The sequence below is a fragment of the Hyla sarda genome, chromosome 8, assembly GCF_029499605.1.
Source record: "Hyla sarda isolate aHylSar1 chromosome 8, aHylSar1.hap1, whole genome shotgun sequence".
NCBI classification, from domain to species: domain Eukaryota; kingdom Metazoa; phylum Chordata; class Amphibia; order Anura; family Hylidae; genus Hyla; species Hyla sarda.
In genome coordinates, this window is record NC_079196.1 from 163,544,943 (window position 1) to 163,570,471 (window position 25,529).

At 42.4% G+C, this 25,529-nt stretch overlaps 1 protein-coding gene across 4 annotated transcripts in view; it reads left to right on the top strand.

Moving 5' to 3' along the window:
• The window catches only part of USP7 (ubiquitin specific peptidase 7), a 144,034-nt gene extending 122,270 nt beyond the window's left edge, over window positions 1-21,764 (top strand). For all 4 annotated transcript variants that reach the window (XM_056536908.1, XM_056536909.1, XM_056536910.1 and 1 more), the window contains exons 23-31: window positions 3,898-3,965; window positions 4,265-4,373; window positions 4,455-4,532; window positions 9,593-9,693; window positions 10,033-10,132; window positions 11,259-11,378; window positions 11,536-11,607; window positions 18,715-18,805; window positions 20,389-21,764. In XM_056536908.1, the coding sequence (XP_056392883.1) occupies window positions 3,898-3,965; window positions 4,265-4,373; window positions 4,455-4,532; window positions 9,593-9,693; window positions 10,033-10,132; window positions 11,259-11,378; window positions 11,536-11,607; window positions 18,715-18,805; window positions 20,389-20,495 (846 nt within the window). In that variant the 3' untranslated portion in view covers window positions 20,496-21,764. The remainder of the gene's footprint in view (window positions 1-3,897; window positions 3,966-4,264; window positions 4,374-4,454; window positions 4,533-9,592; window positions 9,694-10,032; window positions 10,133-11,258; window positions 11,379-11,535; window positions 11,608-18,714; window positions 18,806-20,388) is intronic.
• Window positions 21,765-25,529: the final 3,765 nt, after the last annotated feature.

The following is a 25,529-nucleotide window of genomic DNA, read 5'->3' on the forward strand; positions in this document are numbered from 1 at the left end:
CGGCAGAATATTCATTTGAGTAGCTAAATCCCTGTACCATCCAATTAACATGTAAGTTTGCTGATCGGAATGTGCCATGCAGTAATGTAGAGATGGACCCTCGTAATTTTGAATGATTAGAATGTTAGGATATCAATTTTTATTGTAAGTCATTTTTTACCTTTTGTAACATTTCAGTTTATTCCATAAAATAAGACTGCCATTGACCTAACTAAAGACTCCCCTAAATCTAGAAACACTAAACTGTTTTGCATATTTAGAAAAATGAAATTTCTGTTGCTTCATTTGGGGGACACCTATACTGATTGGTATGTGCTCTTGCCACTAGGAGGCGCTGACACTAGGGGAAAAAAAGTAGTCTCCTCCCTGACAGTATATACCCGCCCACTGGAAGTGAGGTAATCAGTTTTAGCTAGTGTCAGTAGGAGGCAAGACACAGGTCTGGGAGTTCCTCAGACCTACTCTTTTTATTTTTTTTTATTTTCTAGTAAGGGAGGCCCTGCCGCTCTCTAGTCTGAAGGCTGGTAACCCACTTTGTGTGTGATTCTGTCTACAGCACCCGGTGTGGCCATGGGCCCTATGCCAGATAGCATCTGCATGGTTTCCTTTCCCACCAGGTCACCTTCTCCATTATTTCTGCTCCCACGGTTACAGTCCGGTGACTAATTTTCCACATTGGATCTTTTATACTTGCCGGTCAGACTGTGTCTGCATGTTTCCTGCTCCACAAACATCCTTCATCCCTTGTGTCTTGTGCAGTCCTCATTTGTGGCACCATTTAGAGCTGGGGTGTGGGCGTTTATTGCAGGTTCCATGGACTTTCACAGAAAGAGCAGCACTCTGTTCCCCTTTCTAAGGGGGCAATGTTGGTCTGCTAAGGGCATGGTTGTGACACCATGCTTCCGATCTTTTGAATGTCTGCGGTTTCTTTCGCGTCTGCAGTCTTGATACCCCTCTACTATCGTCTGGTAACGACCTCTGTGTCCCTACATATGCTAGGCCACCTTCTCCCCCCAGCCCCCCCCCCCCCCCCCCCCCTTTTTTTTTTTCTCCTCTCCCCTCTGTGGGGTGTGCCTCAAGCCTTCCTGTGATCTTGTTTCCACAGGTTTAGGCGGTCTAACTCCTCTGCTCTTGCATGGGGCATGATGGGGCAACTCAGTCGTTTCAACCCCCCATGCCTCCAGATATCTGTCTTGGGTTCCCGTGCAGGGTGGTTCAGACGCTGTCTTTTGCCTTAGGAAATTACGCCCTTCTGGTTCAGGATTAGTCCATGTTGTCTAAATTAGCTCCTCTATTCCTTAATATGTTGTTGCAGGGTTCCTGGGGCCTATGTCCACCCAGTCCTTCGGGCAGCATTTCACTTCTCCTATAGTGCCTGGCGCATTTTGATCATCCCCCTTCCACAAGGGGTACGGGGATCGTGGAGCTTGGCATAGTCTGGGCCTGGGTTTCATAGCGACCACCCCTTGTTTTCCCCTCCTCTATATCGGTGGGGTACCTGGCTGGGCCCTTGTTTTATGCTGAGAGCAATCAGCTGAGCTGCGCACTTTTGCAGCCTGGCTCTCTTCCTGTTTCTTGGTTATCTACTGTTGCTCATACAGACTTGGTACTCTCCTCTGTTGGAGGAGTTTATGCGCTCTAGTCTGGCTCGGCCACAGCCGCTCTAGTACAGTCTGTTGTTTGGGTCCTGCCATTGCTCTTCTCCTTCCTCGGTGCAATCTCCATGGAGGGGTTTGTTCGTCCTTTGCCGGTGTCAGTTGCGCTGCACTCTCACTAGTGTCTTCTGGAGTAACCTTCCCTTTTGTTTACCCCCCCCCCCCCCTCCTCCGTTCCCATCCTGACAGGTTGTTGCTTCGGGGTTCATGTCTGGTTAATCTCCTTGTCTTGGAAACTATCCTAGTATGTTGTGGCGTGTCTTTTCTAGGTCGGCCCTTAGGTTCTTTGCGCCTTAGTGATGGTTGTGGTCTCGGGCAGGTTAGCTCTCCTGCCCCGACTTCTCTGCGGTCCCATTTGTGGGGCGGTCTTCCTGTACTGCACTTCTTGTCTAGACATAGAGGTTTGTCACCCGAAGCGTTTCGTGGACGTTGGGTTTACTTTACTGGTGTCCATCTTCCAGGTGACCCGGGTACCTCCAGTTCCCATATCGGACGCTCCGGTGTTCCAGGATGCCCCTTTTCAGAGCATTATGCTCCCTTTTGTGCCCTATTTGTTCGGTCTCCTCCTTCATGTGTCAATGTACTCCCGGGGGTGATGGGCGTTCCGGTCATCCGGATTACTCTACTCATGCTTATTCGCCTCCCAGGTCCTCGTGGCGGGCAGCTTTTCTGGTATTCAATTTTCTGCACCAGGCCTCTCTGCAGCCAGTCTCCATCCTGCTTTCTTTTTTCCAGTGTTTTTCTAGTCTCCACCTTCCGTACTCGTCTTCTGCTCAGGCTGGTGTTTTTTTCTGCCATTTTTGTTTCCAGCCAGGCTAGCCCTCTGTCTTGTTCTGTGTTCCTTGAGGTTTATTCCTACCTCCTCCAGGGATGGTTCCGGCCCATCTGGCTTTCTATATCCACAAAAAATGTCCCTGGAGGTTACAGGGTAAATCATAAATTCAACAACCTTTGAGGGGTTACCCCCTCGCGGGGGAATTAACCCTTCACTAGACCCCCCCCCCCCCCCCCTTAAAAACAAATCTTTATTCTTATCTTGTTAAAATGTTACCCCTTTGCACAAATGTTAAAATTATCAGTGGAAGGTATTGTATTTAAGGAGCTAAGAATTGCTCCTCTCTATATGTATAGAGCTTTTAGTATGTAACTTCTCCATGCCAATCTTCTATTACTTTAGCACAGAGTACTCTATATGCTCTTTGCTCTTGTTTATCCCTCCACTGTTTAAAACTTAACTACCAGCCCACCCGACGTTTCGGTGATAAATCACCTTTGTCAAGGGTTAGAGGATAACATCTGGCTTTCTAGTCGGCCTTTTTCTTGTCTCTTTCTGGACCGTAGCTTTGGAGTCTCTACATAGGACGGTCTCTTTCTTGGCTTACTAGTCCTTCTCCATGGACGGGGGTTCTACCGGGAGCTCAGTTTGTGGGCCTTGGTTGTCTCTGCCTGAAATCTCGTCCGCAGGCCTTAAAGCGTACCTGTCATAGTGCAAAAAAAAAGAAAAAAGTGATGTTACTCAGGACCCAATCCTGATCATGTGCATATAATTTTTGTGTCTCGGAGCTATATATCCAGAGATATATATATCCAGAGATATATCTGCTGGTGAGTTACTTTTTCATTGTGCAGGCTGGAGGGGGCGTGTCAGTCTGTCTCCCTCACAGGAGCAAGCCTGGGCAGTCAGCCAATCAGTACACTCTACTCTGTAACCCTTTCCTCTCTGGTTTTATGCTGTGTCATGTTACACAGAGAAAGATACTTGGAGCTTGCCTGCAGTAATCAGAAGACATTATGGTGAATTCATAACAGGATAAAATTTATAAATATAAGAATAGTCTCTGGACTCATTCCCCTATGGCTGTTGTTGGTTTTATCCCTCCCTAGGGGACTGCTTTGGTACCTCCCATCAGTATAGGTGTCGCCGTCCGTTCCCCCCCCCCCCCCCCCCCAATCACAATGAAGAGTGACCGATTATTCCGGTTATTGGGTTTTTATTCGGGATTCCTTTCTAGGGTCCTTCGGATATATTTTTGTTGGCTTCTCCTACTGCTTGGTGACCAAACTGATTACCTTACTTGAAAGTGGACTGGTATATCCTGCCAGGGAGGAGCGACTTTTTTTTCCTAGTGGCAAGAGCATATACTTATCATTATAGGTGTCCCCCAATGAAAGCTACGAGAGAGATTTTACGGTGAGTACAAAAAAATCTCCTTATTCATTATTATAACTCATTGTTTTTCAGGTCGCAAAGACTGTTGCACAAAGGCTCAACACTGACCCAATGCTTCTACAGTTTTTCAAATCCCAAGGGTGAGTGCTATATATAATATGCCGAGCTGGAATTTATTCACAGTGTAAGCAATCTAAGCTGCATTACATACAGCAAAATGACTGATAAGAACTACATTCATAACCTGATGAATGATGGGTATATAGGCTGGTGAATAGTAAATTGGCGAAACTTGTTTATGTGCCACTAGGTCAGAAAATTTTATTAGTTTAACACAATAGCTGATCTTTTTACAGCTCTGCAAACTATTGATGTATATGTTGTGTTAAACATTTACTTAGCATCATCATGGTCTGTTACTACTTTATAATATGTTTAGTTACAGGGATGGTCCGGGAAACCCTCTTAGGCATAATTACGAAGGAACTTTACGGGACCTTCTGCAATTCTTCAAGCCTAGACAACCAAAGAAACTCTATTATCAGCAGGTATGCTCTCATATAAAAGACAAGTTATACTGCTCCATAACACTGGATACTCTTGTGACTTCTGTCCTATTTCCTTTTCAGCTTAAAATGAAAATTACAGACTTTGAAAACAGAAGGAGTTTCAAATGTATATGGCTTAATTGCCAATTTAGAGAAGAGGTATGCATTATATTAGCTCAATTTCTCTACTGTCAAAATTAAATGTATTAAAGCAATTTATGAAAATAATTTAAGTTTGTAGTATAACTTTATTTTAAAGATCATTATTATTTATTTTTATTGGTTGTGTGGCAGCAGTAAGAACCAGCATGGGGGCTCTGCTGCCACTAGAGTTTGAATTGGGAACGACAGAGCTGCTCATGTTCTGGTCCCTGCTGTGTCTGCTGCAAACACAGTGCCTTCCCTAGTGCATTGTATATTTTTATGCTTTAAAATATAAGATACACTGGAGGTGGCTCTGTCACTAGCACTCTGTACTTGATGGTGTTTGCTAATAATCTAAATTGTGACTTCAGTTATTGACCTCTGCATTACAGTGTGAATCGGTGTACAGTTGGGTAGTACTATGTATATGATGCACAATTTTTAATTGTCTATTCATCACAACCAAATCAGTGTATAGTCTAGTAAGGAGTACCATGTGTCCTCAACCCCTTAAGGACTCGGCGTTTTTCAATTTTTGCATTTTCTTTTTTTCCCCCTTACCTTTTAAAAATCATAACCTTTTCAATTTTCCACCTAAAAATCCATATGAGGGCTTATTTTTGCGCCACCAGTTCTACTTTGTAATGGCATCAGTCATTTTACCCAAAAATCTACGACTAAACACTAAAAAAAAATCATTGAAAAAAAAAAAAAAAAAAAACGTCATTTTGTCAGTTTTGGTGGCTTCCGTTTCTACACAGTACATTTTTCGGTAAAAATGACTGATTCTCTTTATTCTATAGGTCCATACGATTAAAATGATACTCTACTTATGTAGGTTTCATTTTGTCTTCTGGAAAAAATCATGAACTACATGAACGAAAATTAATACTTTTAAAAATGTCCTCTTCTGACCTCTATAACTTACATTTTTCCGCATATGGGGATGTATGAGGGCAAATTTTTTGCACTGTGATCTGAGGTTTATATCAGTACCATTTTTGTTTTGATCAGCCTTTTTTTATGGTATAAAAAGGGACCAAAAATACGTTATTTTGGATTAATTTTTTTAAATTTTTTTTACGTGTACGCTATTGATCGCACGGTTTAATGAACAATATATTTTTATATAAAATGAGTTCCTAGTCCTCAAATACCTCAGCCAAAAAGGTTGTACAATGGATGTTTGGAAAGATGCATACATTTTATTATAAATAACTTTTACACATAAAATTTCTCATAGGGCCCGTGTGAGGCTGGGTTCACACTACCTTTTGTCCCATACGGGACAGCATACGGCAGGGGGAGCTGCAAACTTATGAATACCTAATTCATTTCAATGAGCTGACCGGAGTGAAACGCTGACTCCGGTCGGCTCATTTTTGCCCCGTATGCGGTTTTCCGCCGCACCTAAAATCGTAGTCGACCACGATTTTAGGTGCAGTGGAAAAACCGCATACTGGGCAAAAATGAGCCGACCAGAGTCAGCATTTCACTCCGGTCAGCTCATTGAAATGAATTACATACGGGAGCACAAGTTTTCAGCTCCCCTGCCTTATGCTGTCCCGTATGGGACAAAACTTAGTGGGAACCCAGCCTGATATAACATAAAATAACAAAAATATATACTTGATAATAAATGGACAATTGATAAAAAGGGAAATCTGTAAGATACAAGAAAAATGGCAATGTGTATGGAAGGACACTTCTGAATATATATATATATATATATATATATATATAACTGCAATAGTGAATGACCGCGATTCACATTCAATAGCAGTTCGTATTTAATAATGTGGTATCTGAATAACTGATGGTACTATGTACCACTCACCGCTCCTTGAATAATCGCCGTCCACCACTCTGTAAAGGCTCTGCTGATGTATGTAAAAATTGCCGGTGTACAGTAAATAATATTGCGACTCTGCCAGAACAGTATACAGCCAAGGCGCCCCATACCGGGCGCGTGTAGATGGTAAGCTGTTTCTGCTGCGGCCGGCAGCTGCAGATTTCCGGTGATTTTGAGGCGCTGGAGACACACGGTGGTATGCAAAGTAGTACGTGGTAGGGTACACAGATGGAGGTAGTTGGAACAGTGTGGCGGCAGAATTTTCAATCTAATAGTGGTGAGATAGTAATCCAGGTAAAGTTACTAAATAAGTCCTTCCTTAGCACCTTATTCAGACAGGGTAGGTAGGATAAACACGTTTCAGAGCACGGACAAGTGTGTACTAGCCCCTTCCTCAGTGGCTTTAGTGGCTTCTAAAGCCACTGAGGAAGGGGCAGTACACACTTGTCCATGCCCCGAAACATGTTTATCCTACATACCCTGTGTGAACAAGGTGCTAAGGAAGGACTTTTTATTCAGTAACTTTATCTGACTACTATTAGATTGAAAATTCTGCCGCTCCCGCCGTCACACTGTTCCAACTACCTCTATCTGTGTACCCTGCCAGGTACTATTACATATATCACCGCATACAATTGTGTGTGCTTCCATCTGTGTGCCCTGCCAGGTACTACTTTGTATACCACCATGTCCGCAGCAGAAACAGCTTACCATCCACACGCGGCCGGTCTGGAGAACCTTGGCTGTATACTGTTCCGGCAGAGTCTCAAAATGATTTACTGTACACTGGCAATTTTTACATACATCCCCAGAGCCTTTACAGAGTGGTGGACGGCGATTATTCAAGGAGCGGTGAGCGGTACATAGTACCATCAGTTATTCAGATACCGCATTATTGAATATGAACTGCTATTGAATGTGAATTGGGGTCAGTCACTATTGCAGTTACATATATTTATTCAGAAGTGTCCTTCCATACACACTGGACATTTTTCTTGTATCTTAGGGTGCATGCACACCACGTTTTTGCTATACATTTCCCTTATACGGTTTCAAGTTAAAAACCGTATGGAACTGTATAGAAAACTGAATACATTGACTCAACATTGTAAACCTTATGTCAAACGCATCATCCAGTTTAGTCCGTTTTGCATCCCATACGGTTTTGTCCATTTTTTTTACCCGTACCCAAAACCGTAGTCTGTTTTTTGGTCCGGGTGGAAGACTGTATTAAACCGTATACATTTTTTTAACATGGGAGTCAATGGGAACCGTACAGAACTGTATGTGCGTACGGTTCCATCAGGTTTTCACCATACGGTTATTGACTTTGATAATTTTTTTTTTTCTTGGAATTTCAATCAAACAAGTGAAACTTTATTCTAAATGGAGTGAAAAGTTAAACGTATAAGTTTTTTTCTTAAAACGGATGCAATCGGACACAATTTTTCAAACCGTATATGGTTTTCCACCGTATATGGGTTAAAATTTGTACGCACGTTTTGATACAGTTTAGTCAGGTTTTGAGGAATCTGTTTTTCATCAAAAACCTGATACGGGAACTGTATTGCAAAAACGTGGTGTGAATGCACCATTACAGGGTTACCTTTTTATCAATTGTCCATTTATTAGCAGGTATATATTTATTTTGTTATATGACACGGGACCTGTGAGAAATTTTGTGTGTAAAAGATATTTATAATAAAATGTATGCATCTTTCCAAACATCCATTGTACAACCTTTTTGGCTGAGGTATTTGAGGATTGGGAACTCTATTATTTTACATTCCATTGTCATTTTACCTGAGGGTATAGGTGCACCCAGTTAACCTTGTACAATTTTTGTTGTGAGCTGTCCATATATTTTTGTAGTTCGGACATTTATGCACACGTCTATACCACGTTTGTTTATTTTTATTTACATGGGAAGTGATTCAGACTTTTATTAGGGAAGCAATATAGTGGCGTGTTCGGGAGGTAGGAATCCCGGCAGGGGTCTCCTATTCTTCCCGCTGGTAAAAGTTTCGGCGCTGCAGCGCTATACCGGCGAAGTGGAAATTAGCAGTCAGAGCTTTTTTGGAAGTTAATGATCACTTTTTATTAAGTCATAAAAAGGATCAGGTATGGACAACGCATTTTGGAGGGGCTCCCTCCTTCGCCAGGTCCTCCGAAACGCGTTGTCCATACTTGATCCTTTTTATGACTTAATAAAAAGTGATCATTAACTTCAAAAAAAGCTCCGACTGCTAATTTCCACTCCGCCGGTGTAGTGCTTCAGCGTCGAAACGGTTACCAGCAGGAAGAGTAGGAGACCCCTGCCGGGATTCCTTCCTCCCGAACACGCTACTATATTGCTACCAACAGTCTCTGACTGGACCGACGGCCAGCTGCTCCCGGCACACCTACAGAAAAGATACCTGCTCAAGGCTTTCTATCAGCGTTGCGCCTGAATTTTGCGCAACCAACAAAGGTGAGCAGGCTCATATCTGTCTACCATCCGTTATCCACGGATAACCGGCACTATTAGCGCCGCATCTGTCTCTTTTTTTTCTTTCCTACATATTTTATTAGGGAAGGGTATAAATCACATTTATTTTTTATTTTATTTTTTTGTTATAGCCCCCATAGGGGACTATAACATTGCACACATTAATTTCCTACACTGATCACTGCCATGCAGTAGCATGGCATTGATTGTTTTCGCAGCTCGACTGCTCCTGCCTGGATTTCAGGCACAAAGCAGCCATTAGGTAGGTAGGGATCCTCCTCATGTCCGTACAACTGATCGGGACTCCGCGGTTTCACTGTGGTGGTCCCGATCAGCCTGACTGAGCTGCCAGGAAGGTTTCACTTTCACTTCAGACGCGGTGATCAACTTTGATCGCCGCGTCTGAAGGGTTAATACCGGGCATGACCACGATCGGAGATGTCGCGTATTATCAGAGTGTCCCAGCTGTTGATGGCCACCAGGACCCACCTGATATGATGCAAAGTATCGTGAGAGCCGGCGCAGGATATAAATATACGCCCTGCGTCGTTAAGGGGTTAATGTGTATGTGAAAATGTTATCAGTTTTCTATAGACAGAGCCTAAAGTTACTTTTTATTGCAGTAAAATAAACCAATAAAAATCAAATTTAGTTAGGGTGACATGATCCTCTGCTTTTACTTGTTGAATATAATCTTATTTAAAATAATTGTAACTATTTTCAACCTATGTACAGGAAATAACACTATACCCAGACAAGCATGGTTGTGTGCGAGATCTTCTAGAAGAATGTAAAAGAGCTGTTGAACTTTCTGAGAAAGGATCTGGTAAATTGAGGTAAATGGCAGTGCATTTATAATAGGTTGTGTCTTCAGAGCCAGCCTCATAGGAGATGCAGGATGATAAGCTGACTGGCCTAAAGCCCTGCCGGTTTCCTAAATAAACATTCGTTTACCAAGCCTAGTACAAGGCTCTGTTATCAGACAGCCAGGGCTGCACAAAATATCGCCTGATCTTCAGTCCAGCCCGCTAGGTCTATCCTTTGTTGATAGCACATTCCCTATTGGAGGGACCAATAAACAACTGTGATGTATAAAGCTTGTATTTTCTATTTATTGGAGCTATACCATCTTCATGCATTACTAATTTGTTTTTTTAATTTTTTTTTTCTTAAAGGCTGCTAGAAATTGTAAGCTACAAGATAATTGGGGTACATCAGGAGGAGGAACTACTAGAGTGCTTATCACCTGCTACTAGTCGAACATTTCGAATAGAGGTAATTTTTGTTACTCTTATTAGTAAAAATTCTGGGCAGTGATAAATTGATGTAGGTTCAAGTAGGGCTGGGCGGTATACCGGTTCATACCGGATACCGTTTTTTTTCCGTCTCACGATATCAATTTTTGCCCATACCTGCATACCGGTCGGGCCCCTCCCCCCACCCCGAATGAATTACTTGTGACGGAGCCGCGGGAGCTGCTGAGCTCACGTGCGGTGCACATTCCCGCTCCCCCTGCAGCTGCTGCTGCACTGTTCTCAGTGATCAGAGCCAGGGGAAAGTGCAGAAACTTCATCCCCTGGCTCTGATGTTTCCCTCAGCCCCGAGTCTGCTCAGCCCCCCCTTCCCACAGGCTATTTGTTTATCATACCAGTCCCCAGGTGCTGGCTCTGCAGGACCTCCTTCCTCCTGCAACCACTAAATGTGACAGGCAGGCACAGGACATCTTATCTTCATCCCCGCTCTGTTCTCTGATCCCCGAGCAGGGACGGGGATCAGAAGCTCTGCCGCGCCTGTACATTCAGCGCTTGCAGGAGAAGAAGGCTCTGCTGATTCTTACATTCCCATCCCTGCTCGGGGATCAGAGAACAGAGCGGGGATGAAGATAAGATGTCCTGTGCCTGCCTGTCACAGGGGGGAGAAGGCTCTTCAGCGGCTGGGGACGGGGATTATAAACTGCAGCGGCGGACAATGTATGTAAATGGCTAACAGTGCGCCCATGGGGGGAATCACGATAGCGCTGCGCCTGACAGTTAACCCCTTCCCCGCTATAGGGGCCGTGCACGCGGTCCCCATGGCGGGGAAGGGGTTAACGGTCAGCCGCTGCACTTCTACACTGTTTCCCACATGGTACCATGGTAATACCGTGATACCGCCATAACCTGAAAAAATACTGTGATACAAGTTTTAGGTCATACCGCCCAGCACTAGGTTCAAGCACAGCAGATTTTGTTTCCCTAGTATGCGCATGGGATTATCTCAATCCCTATTCAGGGATATGAGGCGGTCACAATACTTTCTTTGGATTTAAAATGTGTGACTATACCCATACTTACAATTGCTTAACACTGTAAAATATTGAAGGTAAATACACAAGCCAATATTTTGTTCTATTAACCCATAGGAAATACCTTTGGACCAGGTGGACATAGATAAAGAAAATGAAATGCTTATTACCGTGGCACATTTTCACAAGGAGGTGTTTGGCACATTTGGAATTCCATTTTTGCTTAGGATACAACAGGTACGTAGCAGTGTATTTTTAATGTAATACTTAGTTTAGTAGCACTTAGGGGCAAGTATTTGTGTACTGCTCTGTAGCATTTACGTTTGAGCAAGTACTTTGCCTTTTGTAATGACACTAGCATTGTTTTATAAATGTGATTTACTTTTTCCATCAGGGTGAGCCGTTCAAAGAGGTGATGAAGAGGATTCAGGCCATGCTGGAAATACAAGAAAAAGAGTTTGAAAAGGTAGGTCAGGATGATGAATCCTAGGGAAATGCTGTATGCACCTGTCCATATATAAGTACTTCTAACCTTTTGTTTAGTGTGTGTTTTATTCCATCCTTAACATCATTATTAGACTAATATGTGCTCTAACACTGAATTCTAGAGGTGGTCACTGAAAAAAATTGAAAAACTAATCACGCTCTTGGCAGCAGGATACCTAATTAAGGGTCTATTCACACATACAGTATTCTGCACAGTTTTGATGTGCAGGATTTGAAGCTGTATTCAGTCATTTAGTTTACATTGGAATCTGCAACATAAAATCCTGCGCATCAAATCTGTGCAGAATACTGTACGTGTGAATTCACCATACAGTAAAAGGATATTCTGGCATTTTTAAATTTTGAGGCTGCATGAAAATAGGTGGGAAAAAGCCCATGGTCTCCCTGCAGCTCATTTTCAGCTCCTTCTGGTCCCCTGATCTCCTGTCTTCCTGCTTCCTAAATGAGTTTTTGGTGCCGAACCTGCCCGCTCAGCCAATCACTGGCCAAGATGGGACACTTCTCAGGCAGGCCCTGCTCAGAGTGCTAGTCTCAGAAGCAGAAAGAAGATTGGGGGACCAGGGGTAGTTAATAGAGATGAGCGAACTTACAGTAAATTCGATCTGTCACGAACTTCTCGGCTCGGCGGTTGCTGACTTTTCCTGCATAAATTAGTTCAGCTTTCCGGTGCTCCGGTGGGCTGGAAAAGGTGGATACAGTCCTAGGAAAGAGTCTCCTAGGACTGTATCCACCTTTTCCAGCCCACGGGAGCACCTGAAAGCTGAACTAATTTATGCAGGAAAAGTCATCAACTGCCGAGCCGAGAAGTTTGTGACGAATCGAATTTACTGTAAGTTCACTCATCTCTAGTAGTTAAGTATAGTTTTTTTTATTTCAAATTTTTATGCAGCTCCATCAACATACATTTATTTTCTGTTATGTTTTTTATTTTTTAAACACTGAAGTAGCTCTGTAATATAATTTATAATGCCTGTAATTGTCAAAAACCATAAAATGAAAACAACCTGCTGGTTTTAAATTATGGCTCTTGCAGCTCAGCGACAAAAAGTGTTCTCAAGGCCCAAAATAGTTGCATTCTTAAAGTGTACATGTTACTTAAAAAAAAAAAAAAATATATATATATATATATCTATTAGATAAAACCTTTGAGATGTATCTATGACATGTCAAAAGTTTAAGTGATCGTGCCCATTTAGGAGTTAATGAAGGTTGTTTTCGATCAGGGAAAGCATTCCTGAAAATAACATGCTTTAAGAAACTGCCCTGTCCTGTCAGCTGACTTTGTCAACTGCAATAGCGGTTGCAAATCAGGGGTACAATTTTTGAAAACTGGCTTCCAAGGGGTTCTTGGACCAAAAAAAAGTGGGAAACTTTTGAACCACAGAATTACATAATTACCATTATAATAGGATCCTTCCTGGCGGCTCTCCGACCCTCCCTGTCCAGCTGTTTGTCCCTCAATTTATAGAATGCTGCTATTTTCTCCTGAACCAGGAAAGCAGTGACATTCACTAGTAGGGAAGTGCATACAGTTATAATGCTGCCCATCTGTGACTGAGAAGTCTGTGTAGTGTATCCTGTGTGATGCAGCCTGATGCTGCTCCACTGCTTTTAAAAGATAACAAGGGGATAAGGAGACAGGCTGAAGCTGTATCTTACAGACTCCCCAAGAAGACCTTCTTTCCATAAACATCCTGGAACTGAGGGCGATATATCTTTGTCTGAAGCACTGGGAGTCCATGCTTCAGGGCCACCGTGTCCAGTCGGACAACGCCACGGCTGTGGCGTACATCAATCGGCAGGGCGGCACTCGCAGCTCAGGAGCCATGTCCGAGGTGACAAAGATCCTCCTCTGGGCGGAACACGAAGTTACGGCCATTTTGGCGATTCACATTCCGGGAGTGCTCAACTGGGAAGCGGATTTCCTCTGTCGGTCCTCAGCCTACCCCGGAGAGTGGTCTCTTCTTCCGGAGGTGTTTGCACAGATCTGCGACCTCTGGGGGACCCCAGACGTGGATCTCTTCTCGACACAACCGGAAAATTCCGACGTTTGTGTCGAAGTCCAGGGACCCCCTGGCTCTAGCCGTGGATGCCCTAGTAATTCCGTGGTCGGGCTTTGTCCTGCCCTATCTGTTCCCTCCCCCTCCTTCCCAGGGTTCTGAGGAAGCTCAAGGCGGAAGGAGTCCCCGCGATTCTAGTGGCTCCAGACTGGCCCCGAAGGGCATGGTATGCCGACTTGGTCTGGCTCCTGGACGACGTTCCGTTCCGTCTTCCACTTCGTCCAAACCTACTGTCACAGGGTCCCCTTTGCCCCTCCAATTTACAGTCGCTGCATTTGACGGCGTGGCGGTTGAGAACGTGGTTCTAAGGGCCTGCGATTTCTCTTCCCAGGTAATTCTCACCATGCTCAGGGCTCGCAAACCCTCCTCTGCGAAAATGTATCACCGTACCTGGCGGTCTTACTTTCGTTGGTGTGAAACTCAGACCTTTTCTGCAGTTACTTCTTCCGTTCCCCGTCTCCTCTCTATTTTTGCAGTCTGGGTTGGAACAATGGCTGGCTCTCGGCTCCCTTAAGGGTCAGGTTTTGGCCCTTTCTATTCTTTCAGCGTCCTCTTGCTTCCAATTCGCATGTCCGGACCTTCCTTCAGGGCGTGGCACATGCTGTCCCTCCTTACTGGTCCCCTTGGGATTTAAACTTAGTTCTATGCACTCTCCAAGACGCACCTTTTGAACCTCTCAGGGAGGTTCCCCTTCGCCTCCTATCCTGGAAAGTGGCTTTTCTTATAGCCATTACTTCCATTAGGAGAGTATCTGAACTGGCAGCTCTCTCCTGCCGTTCTCCTTTCCTGATAATTAATCAGGACAAGGTTGTTTTCCGGCCAGATCCATCCTTCTTACCTAAGGTAATTTCGGCTTTTCATCTCAACGAGACAATCTTCCTTCCGTCCTTTTGTCCCGCTCCTTCTTCTCATCCCAGGGAGCGCTTACTCCACAAACTGGATGTGGTACGGGCTGTTCGGACTTATCTTTCTGTCACCTCTTCCTTTCGTCAGTGCAATTCTTTTTTTTCGTCCTTACGAAAGGGACAGCCTGCTTCCAAGGCCACCATTTCTCGGTGGATCCGATCTGCTATTTCGGAAGCTTACCGCTGCAAGGGGAAGATCCCACCCTTCAGTGTTTTGGCTCATTCCACCCGTTCTGTGGGGGCATCCTGGGTTCTTCGAAACAAGGCCTCGGCCTCTCAGATCTGTAAAGCGGCCACGTGGTCGTCTTTGCACACTTTTTCGAGATTCTACCAGGTTCATACCTTCGCATCGGCTGATGCTAGTCTTTGCCGTAATGTGTTGCAGGCGGCGGTGGACTGCCTGACCTATTTTCTCTGCCCACCCAAGGGACGGCTTTGGTACGTCCCAAGGTCTGTGTCCCCCAATGGAGCCGATAGAGGAAAGGAGATTTTTTTTTATACTTACCGTAAAATCTATCTCGAAGGATCCATTGGGGGACACAGCTCCCACCCTTTTCCGGGGTTCCTATTCGGTTATCTGTCCGAGGGAGTGTTTGGGGGCTTCCGTTTCTACGCAGTGCATATTTCTGTAAAAATGACACCTTATCATTATTCTGTAGGTCCATACGGTTAAAATGGTACCCTACTTATGTAGGTTGGATATTGTCGTACTTTGGAAAAAAATCATAACTACATGCAGTTAAATTTATAGGTTTAAAAATGTCCTCTTTTGACCCCTATAACTTTTTTATTTTTCCACATACAGGGCGGTATGAGGACTTTTTTGCGCCGTGATCGGAAGTTTTTATCGGTACCATTTTTGTTTTGATCACTTTTTATTCATTTTTTAATGGTATAAAAAGTGACCAAAAATACTCTTTTTCTGGACTGTGATCGCCGCGTCTGAAGGGTTAATACAGGGCATCACCACGATCGGTGATGTCCTATATTAGCCGCGGGTCCCGGCCGTTCATGTCGCGGCAGCCGGCAGAGGACGTACATATACATCCTTCATCCTTAAGGGGTTATCCAGAAAAAACTTTTTAAAATATATCAACTGGCTCCAGAAAGTTAAACAGATTGTGTAAATTACTTCTATTTAAAAAAAATCTTAATCCTTTCAGTTCTTATGAGCTGCTGGAGTTGAGTTTTGTCTCTTTTCTAGTGCTCTCTGAAGACACCTGTCTCGGGAACTGTCCAGAGTAGAAGCAAATCCCTATAGCAAACCTCTTCTACTGTGCAGTTGCCGAGACAAGCAGAGATGTCAGCAGAGAGCTCTGTTGTCAGAGAAGAACAACTCAACTTCAGCAGCTGATAATTATTGGAAGGCTTAAGATTTTTGTATAGAAGTAATTTACAAATCGGTTTCTTTCTGAAGCCAGTTGATAAAAAAAAATGTTCCTGGAATACCCCTTTAAGGACTCCTTTAAGGCATTTTTGTTTTTTCCTCATCACCTTTAAAAATCATAACCCTTTCAATTTTCCACCTAAAAATCCATATGATGGCTTATTTTTTGCGCCACTAATTCTACTTTGTAATGACATCAGTCATTTTACCCAAAAATCAATGGCAAAACAAAAAAAAAAATCATTGTGCAACCGAATTGATGAAACGCCATTTTGTAATTTTTGGGGGCTTCCGTTTCTACGCAGTGCATTTTTCAGTAAAAATGACACCTTATCTTTATTCTTTAGGTCCATATGATTAAAATGAAACCCTACTTATTAGAGATGAGCGAACTTACAGTAAATTTGATTCGTCACGAACTTCTCAGCTCGGCGGTCGCTGACTTTTCCTGCATAAATTAGTTCAGCTTTCAGGTGCTCCCGTGGGCTGGAAAAGGTGGATACAGTCCTAGGAGACTCTCTTTCCTAGGACTGTATCCACCTTTTCCAGCCCACCGGAGCACCGGAAAGCTGAACTAATTTATGCAGGAAAAGTCAGCAACCGCCGAGAAGTTCGTGACGAATCGAATTTACTGTAAGTTCGCAAATTTTGGAAGATTTTGTTTTTCATGCTGTACACTTTATGGTAATTACATGTTTTCTTTATTCTGTGGGTCAATATGATTAAAATGATACCCATGTTGTATGCATTTCTATTATTGTACTACTTTAAAAAAATCTCAAACTATTTTAACAAAATTCATATGTTTGAAATTGTTTAAAAGTTTATTAATATTTCCAGTCAATATAACAGGTGCAAATATCAAACAAATATATGAATTACATGTGGGTGTGAGGCATAAGATCTAATGGAACAGGGGGACAAGGCTGGTAACATATCAAGGCCGAACATCCATTTTATGTGCCACAGATGCCATGATCTGTATTGATCACGGCATCTGAGGGGATATCAGCGCAATCTCTGATGTCCACTATTACTGGCGGGTCACTGGCTGCTGACAGCAGCTAGGACCTGCCATGCATGATGCGAGCATCTATCCGGTTCTCACGGTCATGTACAGTACGTAAATGGTGCATTAAGTCCCACCGAACCGTGACCTACATTTACGCCTGATGTCGTTAAGAGGGTTGGAACAAGTACAGGGTGGGCCATTTATATGGATACACCTTAATAAAATGGGAATGGTTGGTGATATTAACTTCCTGTTTGTGGCACATTAGTATATGTGAGGGGGGAAACTTTTCAAGATGGGTGGTGACTATGGCGACCATTTTGAAGTCGGCCATTTTGAATCCAACTTTTGTTTTAATAGGAAGAGGGTCATGTGACACATCAAACTTATTGGGAATTTCACAAGAAAAACAATTATGTGCTTGGATTTAACGTAACTTTATGCTTTCATGAGTTATTTACAAGTTTCTGACCACTTATAAAATGTGTTCAATGTGCTGCCCATTGTGTTGGATTGTCAATGCAACCCTCTTTTCCCACTCTTCACACACTGATAGCAACACCGCAGGAGAAATGCTAGCACAGGCTTCCAGTATCCGTGGTTTCAGGTGCTGCACATCTCGTATCTTCACAGCATAGACGATTGCCTTCAGATGACCCCAAAGATAAAAGTTTAAGGGGGTCAGATCGGGAGACCTTGGGGGCCATTCAACTGGCCCATGACCACCAATCCACTTTCCAGGAAACTGTTCATCTAGGAATGCTTGGACCTGACACCCATAATGTGGTGGTGCACCATCTTGCTGGAAAAACTCAGGGAACGTGCCAGCTTCAGTGCATAAAGAGGGAAACACATCATCATGTAGTAATTTCACATATCCAGTAGCCTTGAGGTTTCCATTGATGAAGAATGGCCCCACTATCTTTCTACCCCATTTACCACACCTTACCATCAATTTTTGTGTTCCAACAGTCTTGGAGGGATCTATCCAATGTGGGTTAGTGTCAGACCAATAGCGGTGGTTTTGTTTAACTTCACCATTCACATAAAAGTTTGCCTCATCACTGAACAAAATCTTCTGCGTAAACTGAGGGTCCTGTTCCAATTTTTGTTTTGCCAATTCTGGAGCACCTGAAACCATGGATACTGGAAGCCTGTGCTAGCATTTCTCCTGCAGTGTGGCTATCAGTGTGGGAAGAGTGGGAGAAGAGGGTTGCATTGACAATCCAACACAATGGGCAGCACATTGAACACATTTTATAAGTGGTCAGAAACTTGTACATAACTAATGAAAGAATAAAGTTATGTTAAAACCAAGCACATCATTGTTTTTCTTGTGAAATTCCCAATAAGTTTGATGTGACCCTCTTTCTATTGAAAAAACAAAAGTTGGATTCAAAATGGCCGCCATGGTCGCCACCCATCTTGAAAAGTTTCCTCCCTCACATATACTAATGTGCCACAAACAGGAAGTTAATATCACCAACCCTTCCCATTATATCAAGGTGTATCCATATAAATGGCACACCCTGTACTTCTAATCTTCTGTTAAGTGTGTGTATTTTAGTCCATCCCTTGTATCATTGTTAGACTAATGTGCTGTGACCCAGGCTTAAAATTGATATGTAGTGTTATGTAGACACAAACTTTAAAAGATACAGGAGACCAGCATGAAAAATGTTCCTTTTTTTTTGTTTTACAGTTCAAGTTTGCAATTGTTATGATGGGTCGGCATCAGTACATAAATGAGGAGGATTATGAAGTGAACTTAAAGGACTTTGAGCCACAGCCTGGTGAGTATATTGGATTAAGGTTATATTTAGACATACAGTATCCTGCACATATTTTATGTGCAGGATTTGAAGCTGCAGAGTTCAGTGTAAACTAAATGACTGACTGAATAAATCATCAGATCTACAGCTTTTCTAATCCTGTGTATCAAATATTTACGCAATGCACTTTACAGTAGAACTGACATGTTCTTGTTTCTTTTGGTCAAAATAAATTAATGATTATGAGCTCTACTATTATTGTACTGCTTTTAAATAGTCAAACCTTTTTAGAAAAAAGAGTAGGTTTATAACTCTCCTGTTCTGAGCTCAATTCTTATTTTTCCTTATTCGAGGCAATATGAGGGCTCTAGAGATGAGTGAAGTTACAGTGATTCGATTCGTCACATACTTGTTGGCTTGGCGGTTGCTGACTTTAGCCTGTATAAATTATTTCAGCTTTCAGGTGCTCCGGTGGGCTGGAAAAGGTGGATACAGTCCTAGGAGAGAGTCTCCAGCCCACCGGAGCACCTGAAAGCTGAAATAATTTATACAGGCTAAAGTCAGCAACCGCTGAGCCGAGAAGTTTGTGATGAATCAAATCACTCATCTCTAAAGGGCTCATTAATTTTGCCATGATCAGTAGCTTTTTTTGTACCACTTATGCCTTTCAGACTTGTTCGCTTTTTATCCCTTTTTATTATGGTATGTGATGGGACAAAAAAAATTTGACAGATTTGGACTTTGCTTTTATTTTTTAAATTTTTTTTTTTTTTTAAGTCCGGGTGTACGCGTATATATCTTGTTTCTCAAGTGCTGTCCCCAAGTACCCCTAACAGACCATGTTTTCAGGATTTCCTTAGTCTTTCACAGGTGATATAATTTATGGTCAATGAATCGGGCATCACCAGTTAGATCACCTGTGAAAGATTGAGGAAATCCAGAAAACATGGCCTGGCGGGATTACTTGATGACCGTGCTTGAGAAACACTGCTCTAGGGACTAAGTGTAATGTGGTGGACACCTTGCTAGAGGAAGAAGTTTATCCTTTTGCTACATAATCTTTTAGGCACAAATACATCCTTCACTTATCAGCTATTTCAAGTCAGAAAGTCGGTGACTAAGAGTTGAGAATCCTGCTCCTTTTTACGCCTGTAATTTGCATAAAACAAGGACTAGGTTCACATCTGCGTTGGAGGCTCTGTTAGGATCTTTTGTTTCAGATTCAATTCAACAGCAGTGATTCTCCTGCAATGCAGACAATAACAGAACCTGACCTACCCCGTTGACTTTAATAGTCTGTTGGGAAAGTGTTGATTTGGATGGGTTCTGCGACTCCAACACTGAGCGTAGTCTATGGGCAGCATAACTCTAAACAATCATTTGCTTATGATGAAAAGCCACTTAATATCAAAAATGTGACTACTGGACTAAAGTTGGTTATTTCAGAGCGTTTCACTATAAATTTGACCAGGGGGTGTACGATATTACCATATAGCTGTTAAAGGGAAGAATTATAGATTGAGGATAAGCTGCAGTAGTCCTGGGTTTGTCTATTGTACTGATTGACTCTAAATATGGCCATGTCTTGTTTTTTTTTTCTCTAGGCAATATGTCCCATCCAAGGCCTTGGCTAGGGCTTGACCACTTCAATAAAGCCCCAAAGAGAAGCCGCTACACATACCTTGAGAAAGCAATTAAGATCCATAACTGACTCACCGTAACAAAGTTTATCCAAACCAAGGGACATATAAATGTGTGTGTGTGTGTGCACCTTTCTAACAAAGCTAGAACTTTGGTACACGTGCACTATATTTGAAGTCTACAGCAAGAAGATTTGCTGCTGATGTTAATTTTATTTTGTTGAGGCTGTTCCGTTTGGCTTCTCTGTATCTATTGACTGCCCTTTTTGAGGAAAATGAAGGTGTTTTTATAAAGCTTGAATGCCAATGTAATATTTTATGGTAACTGTAAAGCAAGACAAAGAAGAACGTGGGGTAAATTAAAGATTTGGCCCAATTTGTTCCTAGAATATATTGTATGAGGCATAAGATGGCTGGCTGTACGCCAACTCTGGTGTTCCTATTCTACCATCATTGCAGCAAGTAACTCTTATGTTTACACTCACAACAAGTTTCCTCCCTTCAAATTACATCCTTGTGCATTTGTAAATTCAGAAACCCTCACTTCAATAAATAGCAATCTCTACTTCATTGTGTACATTGTTGGCACTTTTTTGGCAATCGTCAAATACCTACCGCGCAATAGCTTCAAAAGATGTCTTTCTATTTTGTTAAGCAGTCCACCAAATACAGGGACTGGACATAATAACTAGAACATTAATGTCAAGGAATATATGATTCCGGAACAACATTTGTCTGATTAATTACACTATTTATCTTAGGCTGGTTTCACATTGGCATGTTACAGGTGCATCCGTATTACAGACAGCAAGTCCCAGCCCGAACATGGCTCAATAAATCAAGTCTGGTGACTGGGCTGGTCAGGGTAGATGCTTAACTTCCTACTCCTCGAGGCTAAATCCTGTCCCTCGCTTCGAGCTTTGCCTTTTGACCCCAAATACTTCTGTCTGCAGACTTTCTGCTGGTCTTTACATACTGAGATATGATCAAGGAGACCAAACCCTGACATAGCCAGCAACTGGGGTGTAAAGATGCCCTTACCAGGCATGCTCAAACAATCATTCCCCTTTGGAACTCTGAGTCTTGACATATCGCATCCCTAAAACATACTGATTTTTACAGTTGCACAACTAATAATGTATAAACTGTGTGCCTGAGAAAAAAAAAGGGGCTCTACGAATGATGGCAGGTGTCAGGAAGAGTTAAACTAGACTTAGTAAAAATAGAAGTGTTCTAGTTTCTTTGTCCAACTCCTGTAAGATCTCCTGCTGGGAATAAACCAGTAGTCCCTTGCTCTCTTTTTACAATGTAGAAAGACATCCAATCTTGGGGGAAAAATTCTATGTATACCCACGTGTGTGTGTGTATATATAGCTGTTGATGCTGATTGAAAAACACCATTTTCATTAACCGCCTTGAGCACAGAGGGCATGCTCACTAGTGTTTAGTAGGATAACTTTGTACAAAAACTACAGACCTAAAATGTATATTTAATGAACATGTACAAATTAACACATGGAGGTTCATATTGTTGGTTGAGTCTCGGTCTTTCACTGATGTTGATATTCTTGTGTGTAGTTTTATTTCCTATTACAGTTTTTCCTCCCTTTTTTTTTTTCTTTTTTTTTTTTCTTTGCGTTTATTTTTTCCTGGGTTTTTTTTCCCCCTCCCCTCACACTTGAGGACAGAAGCGTGACTAGTTTGAGTGCGGTAAATAGGTTACAGTCATTCAATTTAATTTTACTTTGTTTCTTGGTCTTTTATTTTTCTCCTGTTAGCAGCAGTGTACAACTCTACCTGTATATTGCCTTTTTTGCTGGAAAATGTTGTCTGTTGAATAAAAAATTTTCTATAAAAACTATTTCTGTGAATGATATAAAATGCAAACACAACTTTAAATGATCTGCCATCAGTAAGAACATTTTCTGAAATAATGTCTAAATTTTCCTATCGCCCACAATGCCACCCTTGGAAAGACTGCCTCCTAATCCTCAGGACAGGAAACCAGAACCAATTTGCATATAAGGATGGAATTGGCCCCTTCACAGTTTTGTTTCCTGTCCTGCAGAGGAAAGAGGAATGGGATGGGATCTCCATTCTATGGAAGAAAGTAAGCATTTAAAAGATGGGGACTGTGGCGGTCCCGGTCAAACTTGAACTTACGGGGTACTGCAAGCCTGGTGTGCCTCCCCCGGCTGCTATCAGTATGTCGTGTATGACGCGAGCACCGATCCAATGCTCATGGTCATACACAGGACGTAAATGTACGTCCTGGTGCGCGAAGTGCTGCCAAACCAGGACTTACATTTACTTCCGTGGTCGTTAAGGGGTTAACTATATAAATAGCAAAAAGGTCAAAAATGAAAGTGTTGGCCTTTAAAAAGAGGAAGAAATTATAGACTGGGATCAGGAAAAATCAAGTATTAAACAAATTCTTCTCCACTATTCACAGAGGAAAATGAAATGACAGGTGAAATACAGTGAGATAAGGTAAACTCCCCAGTACTGGTCACCTGTCTAATCCAGGAAGAAGTACAGTGCCGCCTACAAAAAAATCTAAATAGACAAATCACCAGGTTCAGATAGCATTCACCCCCGTGTTCTACCCCTATTTTTAATATTCAGGGACTCTCTAGTAAAAGGGACTGTTCCCCAGGACTGGTGCATGGCAAATGTGCCAATATTTATCCCCTTAAGGACCGGGTGTTTTTCGGTTTTTGCTCTTTCGTTTTTCCTACTTACCTTTAAAAAATCATAACTCTTAAAATTTTGCACCTAAAAATCTGTATTATGGCTTATTTTTTGCACCACTAATTCTACTTTGTAATGATTTCAGTCATTTTACCCAAAAATCTACGGCGAAACGGGAAAAAAAATCATTGTGCGACAAAATTGAAAAAATACAGCCATTTTGTAACTTTTAGGGGCTTCTATTTCTACGTAGTAAATTTTTCGGTAAAAATGACACCTTATCTTTATTCTCTAGGTCCACACGGTTAAAATGATACCCTACTTGTATAGGTTTGATTTTGTATTTCTTCAGAAAAAAATCATAACTACATGCAGGAAAATGTATACGTTTAAAATTGTCATCTTCTGACCCCTATAACTTTATTTTTCTGTGTTCAGGGCGCTATGAGGGCTCATTTTTTGCACCGTGATCTGAAGTTTTTGTCTGTACCATTTTTGCATTGATCTGACTTTTTGATCGCTTTTATTCATCTTTTCATGATATAAAAAGTGACCAAAAATACGCTATTTTGGAATTTTGAATTTTTTTGCGCGTACGCCATTGACTTTGCAGTTTAATTAGCGGTATATTTTTTTAAATCTGACATTTCCGCACGCGGCGATACCACATGTTTGTTTTTATATACACTGTTATTTTTTTTATTATTGGAAATGCCGGGTGATTCAAATTTTTATTAGGGGAAGGGACGATCGGACTACAGGAAGGAAGGTAAGAGACCTTCCTCCTGTAGTACAGCTGTTCGGGATGCCGCGATTTCACCGCGGCGATCCTGAACAGCTCCCTGAGCTAACCGGCACTTTTTACTTACACTTTTAGCCGCGTGGCTCAGTTTTGAGCGCGCAGCTAAAGGATTAATAGCGCACGGCACCGCGATCAGTGCCGCGCACTATTCGAGACGGGTCCCGGCTTCACTATGTCGCTGGGCCCGCTGTGATATGATGCGTGGTCACCGTGGGACCCCGCGTGATATCACGGGTGCGGGACCAAGGACGTACTCATACGTCCTTGGTCCTTAAGGGGTTAAAAAGGGGTCAAAAGGTGACCCCCGGGAATTATAGACCTGTTAATTTAAACTCCGTTGTTTGTAAATTGTTTGAGGGTTTTCTAAGAGATGCTGTTTTGGAGTATCTTGATAAAAATAAATGTATGACCCCATATCAGCATGGTTTTGAGGGATCTGTCCTGTCAAACTAACCTGATCAGCTTTTATGAGGAGTGAGCTCCAGACTGGACTAGAGGGAATCGCTGGATGTCATATAATGTGGATTTTTTTCCAAAGCATCTGGTACAGTGGCACATAAAAGATTGGTGCATAAAATGAGAAGGATGGCGCTGGGGGAGAATGTGGGTAAGTGGGTAAGTAACTGGCTCAGTAATAGGAAACTGTGGTTATTAATGTTACTTAATCTGATTGGGTGACTTACTAGTGGGGTACCACAGGGGTCAGTCTTGAGTCCTATTCTATTTAATATATTCATTGACCTTGTGGAGGGGTTGAATAGTACAGTAGCAATTTTTGCAGATGATACTAAACTCTTTAAAGTGGTAAAGTGGTTACAAATGGATCTGGATAGGTTGGGCTGGATAGGTTGGAGTTTTGGGCTGGAAAGTGGCAGATGAGGTTCAACGCTGATAAATGTAAGATAATGCACATGAGGAAGAAAAGTATGGGCTAGGATTATGTAATAGCACACTTGGGACGACCGACATGGAAAAGGTTTTAGGTGTCTTAGTTAAAAGTAAATTTAGCTGTAGTGACCAGTATCTGGCAGCTGTTGCCAAGGCAAATAAACTGATGGAATGCATCAATAGGGGCATCGATGCCCACGACAAGGAAATAATTCTACTGCAGTACAAATCACTAGTCAGACCACACATAGAATACTGTGTACAGTACTGGGCACCAGTGTACAAGATATAGTGGAGCTGGGGAGGGTTCAAAGATGGGCAACCAGGGGAAAGGGAGGACTACTGTACCCAGAAAGATGATCAGAATTAGGTTTATGTAGTTTAGAAAAAAGAAGGCTTAGGGGAGACCTAATAACTATGTATAAATATATCAGAGGGCCGTACAGAGATCTTTCCTATTATCTATTTATTCCCAGGACTGTATCTATAACAAGGGGGATTTATTTATTCTGACTGCCATATTTGGAGTTGGGAAGGATTTTTTACCTCCTAGTATGAGGGTTTTTTTGCCTTCCTCTGGATCAACTCAGTAGGGACTCATTAGGGTTATAGGTTGAACTTGATGGACTCTGGTCTTTTTTTCAAACTTATGAACTATGTAACTGTGTAACATTATGGAGCCTGTGACTCGCACCTTTTCTGTGGACCCGGCCACTATCATGGA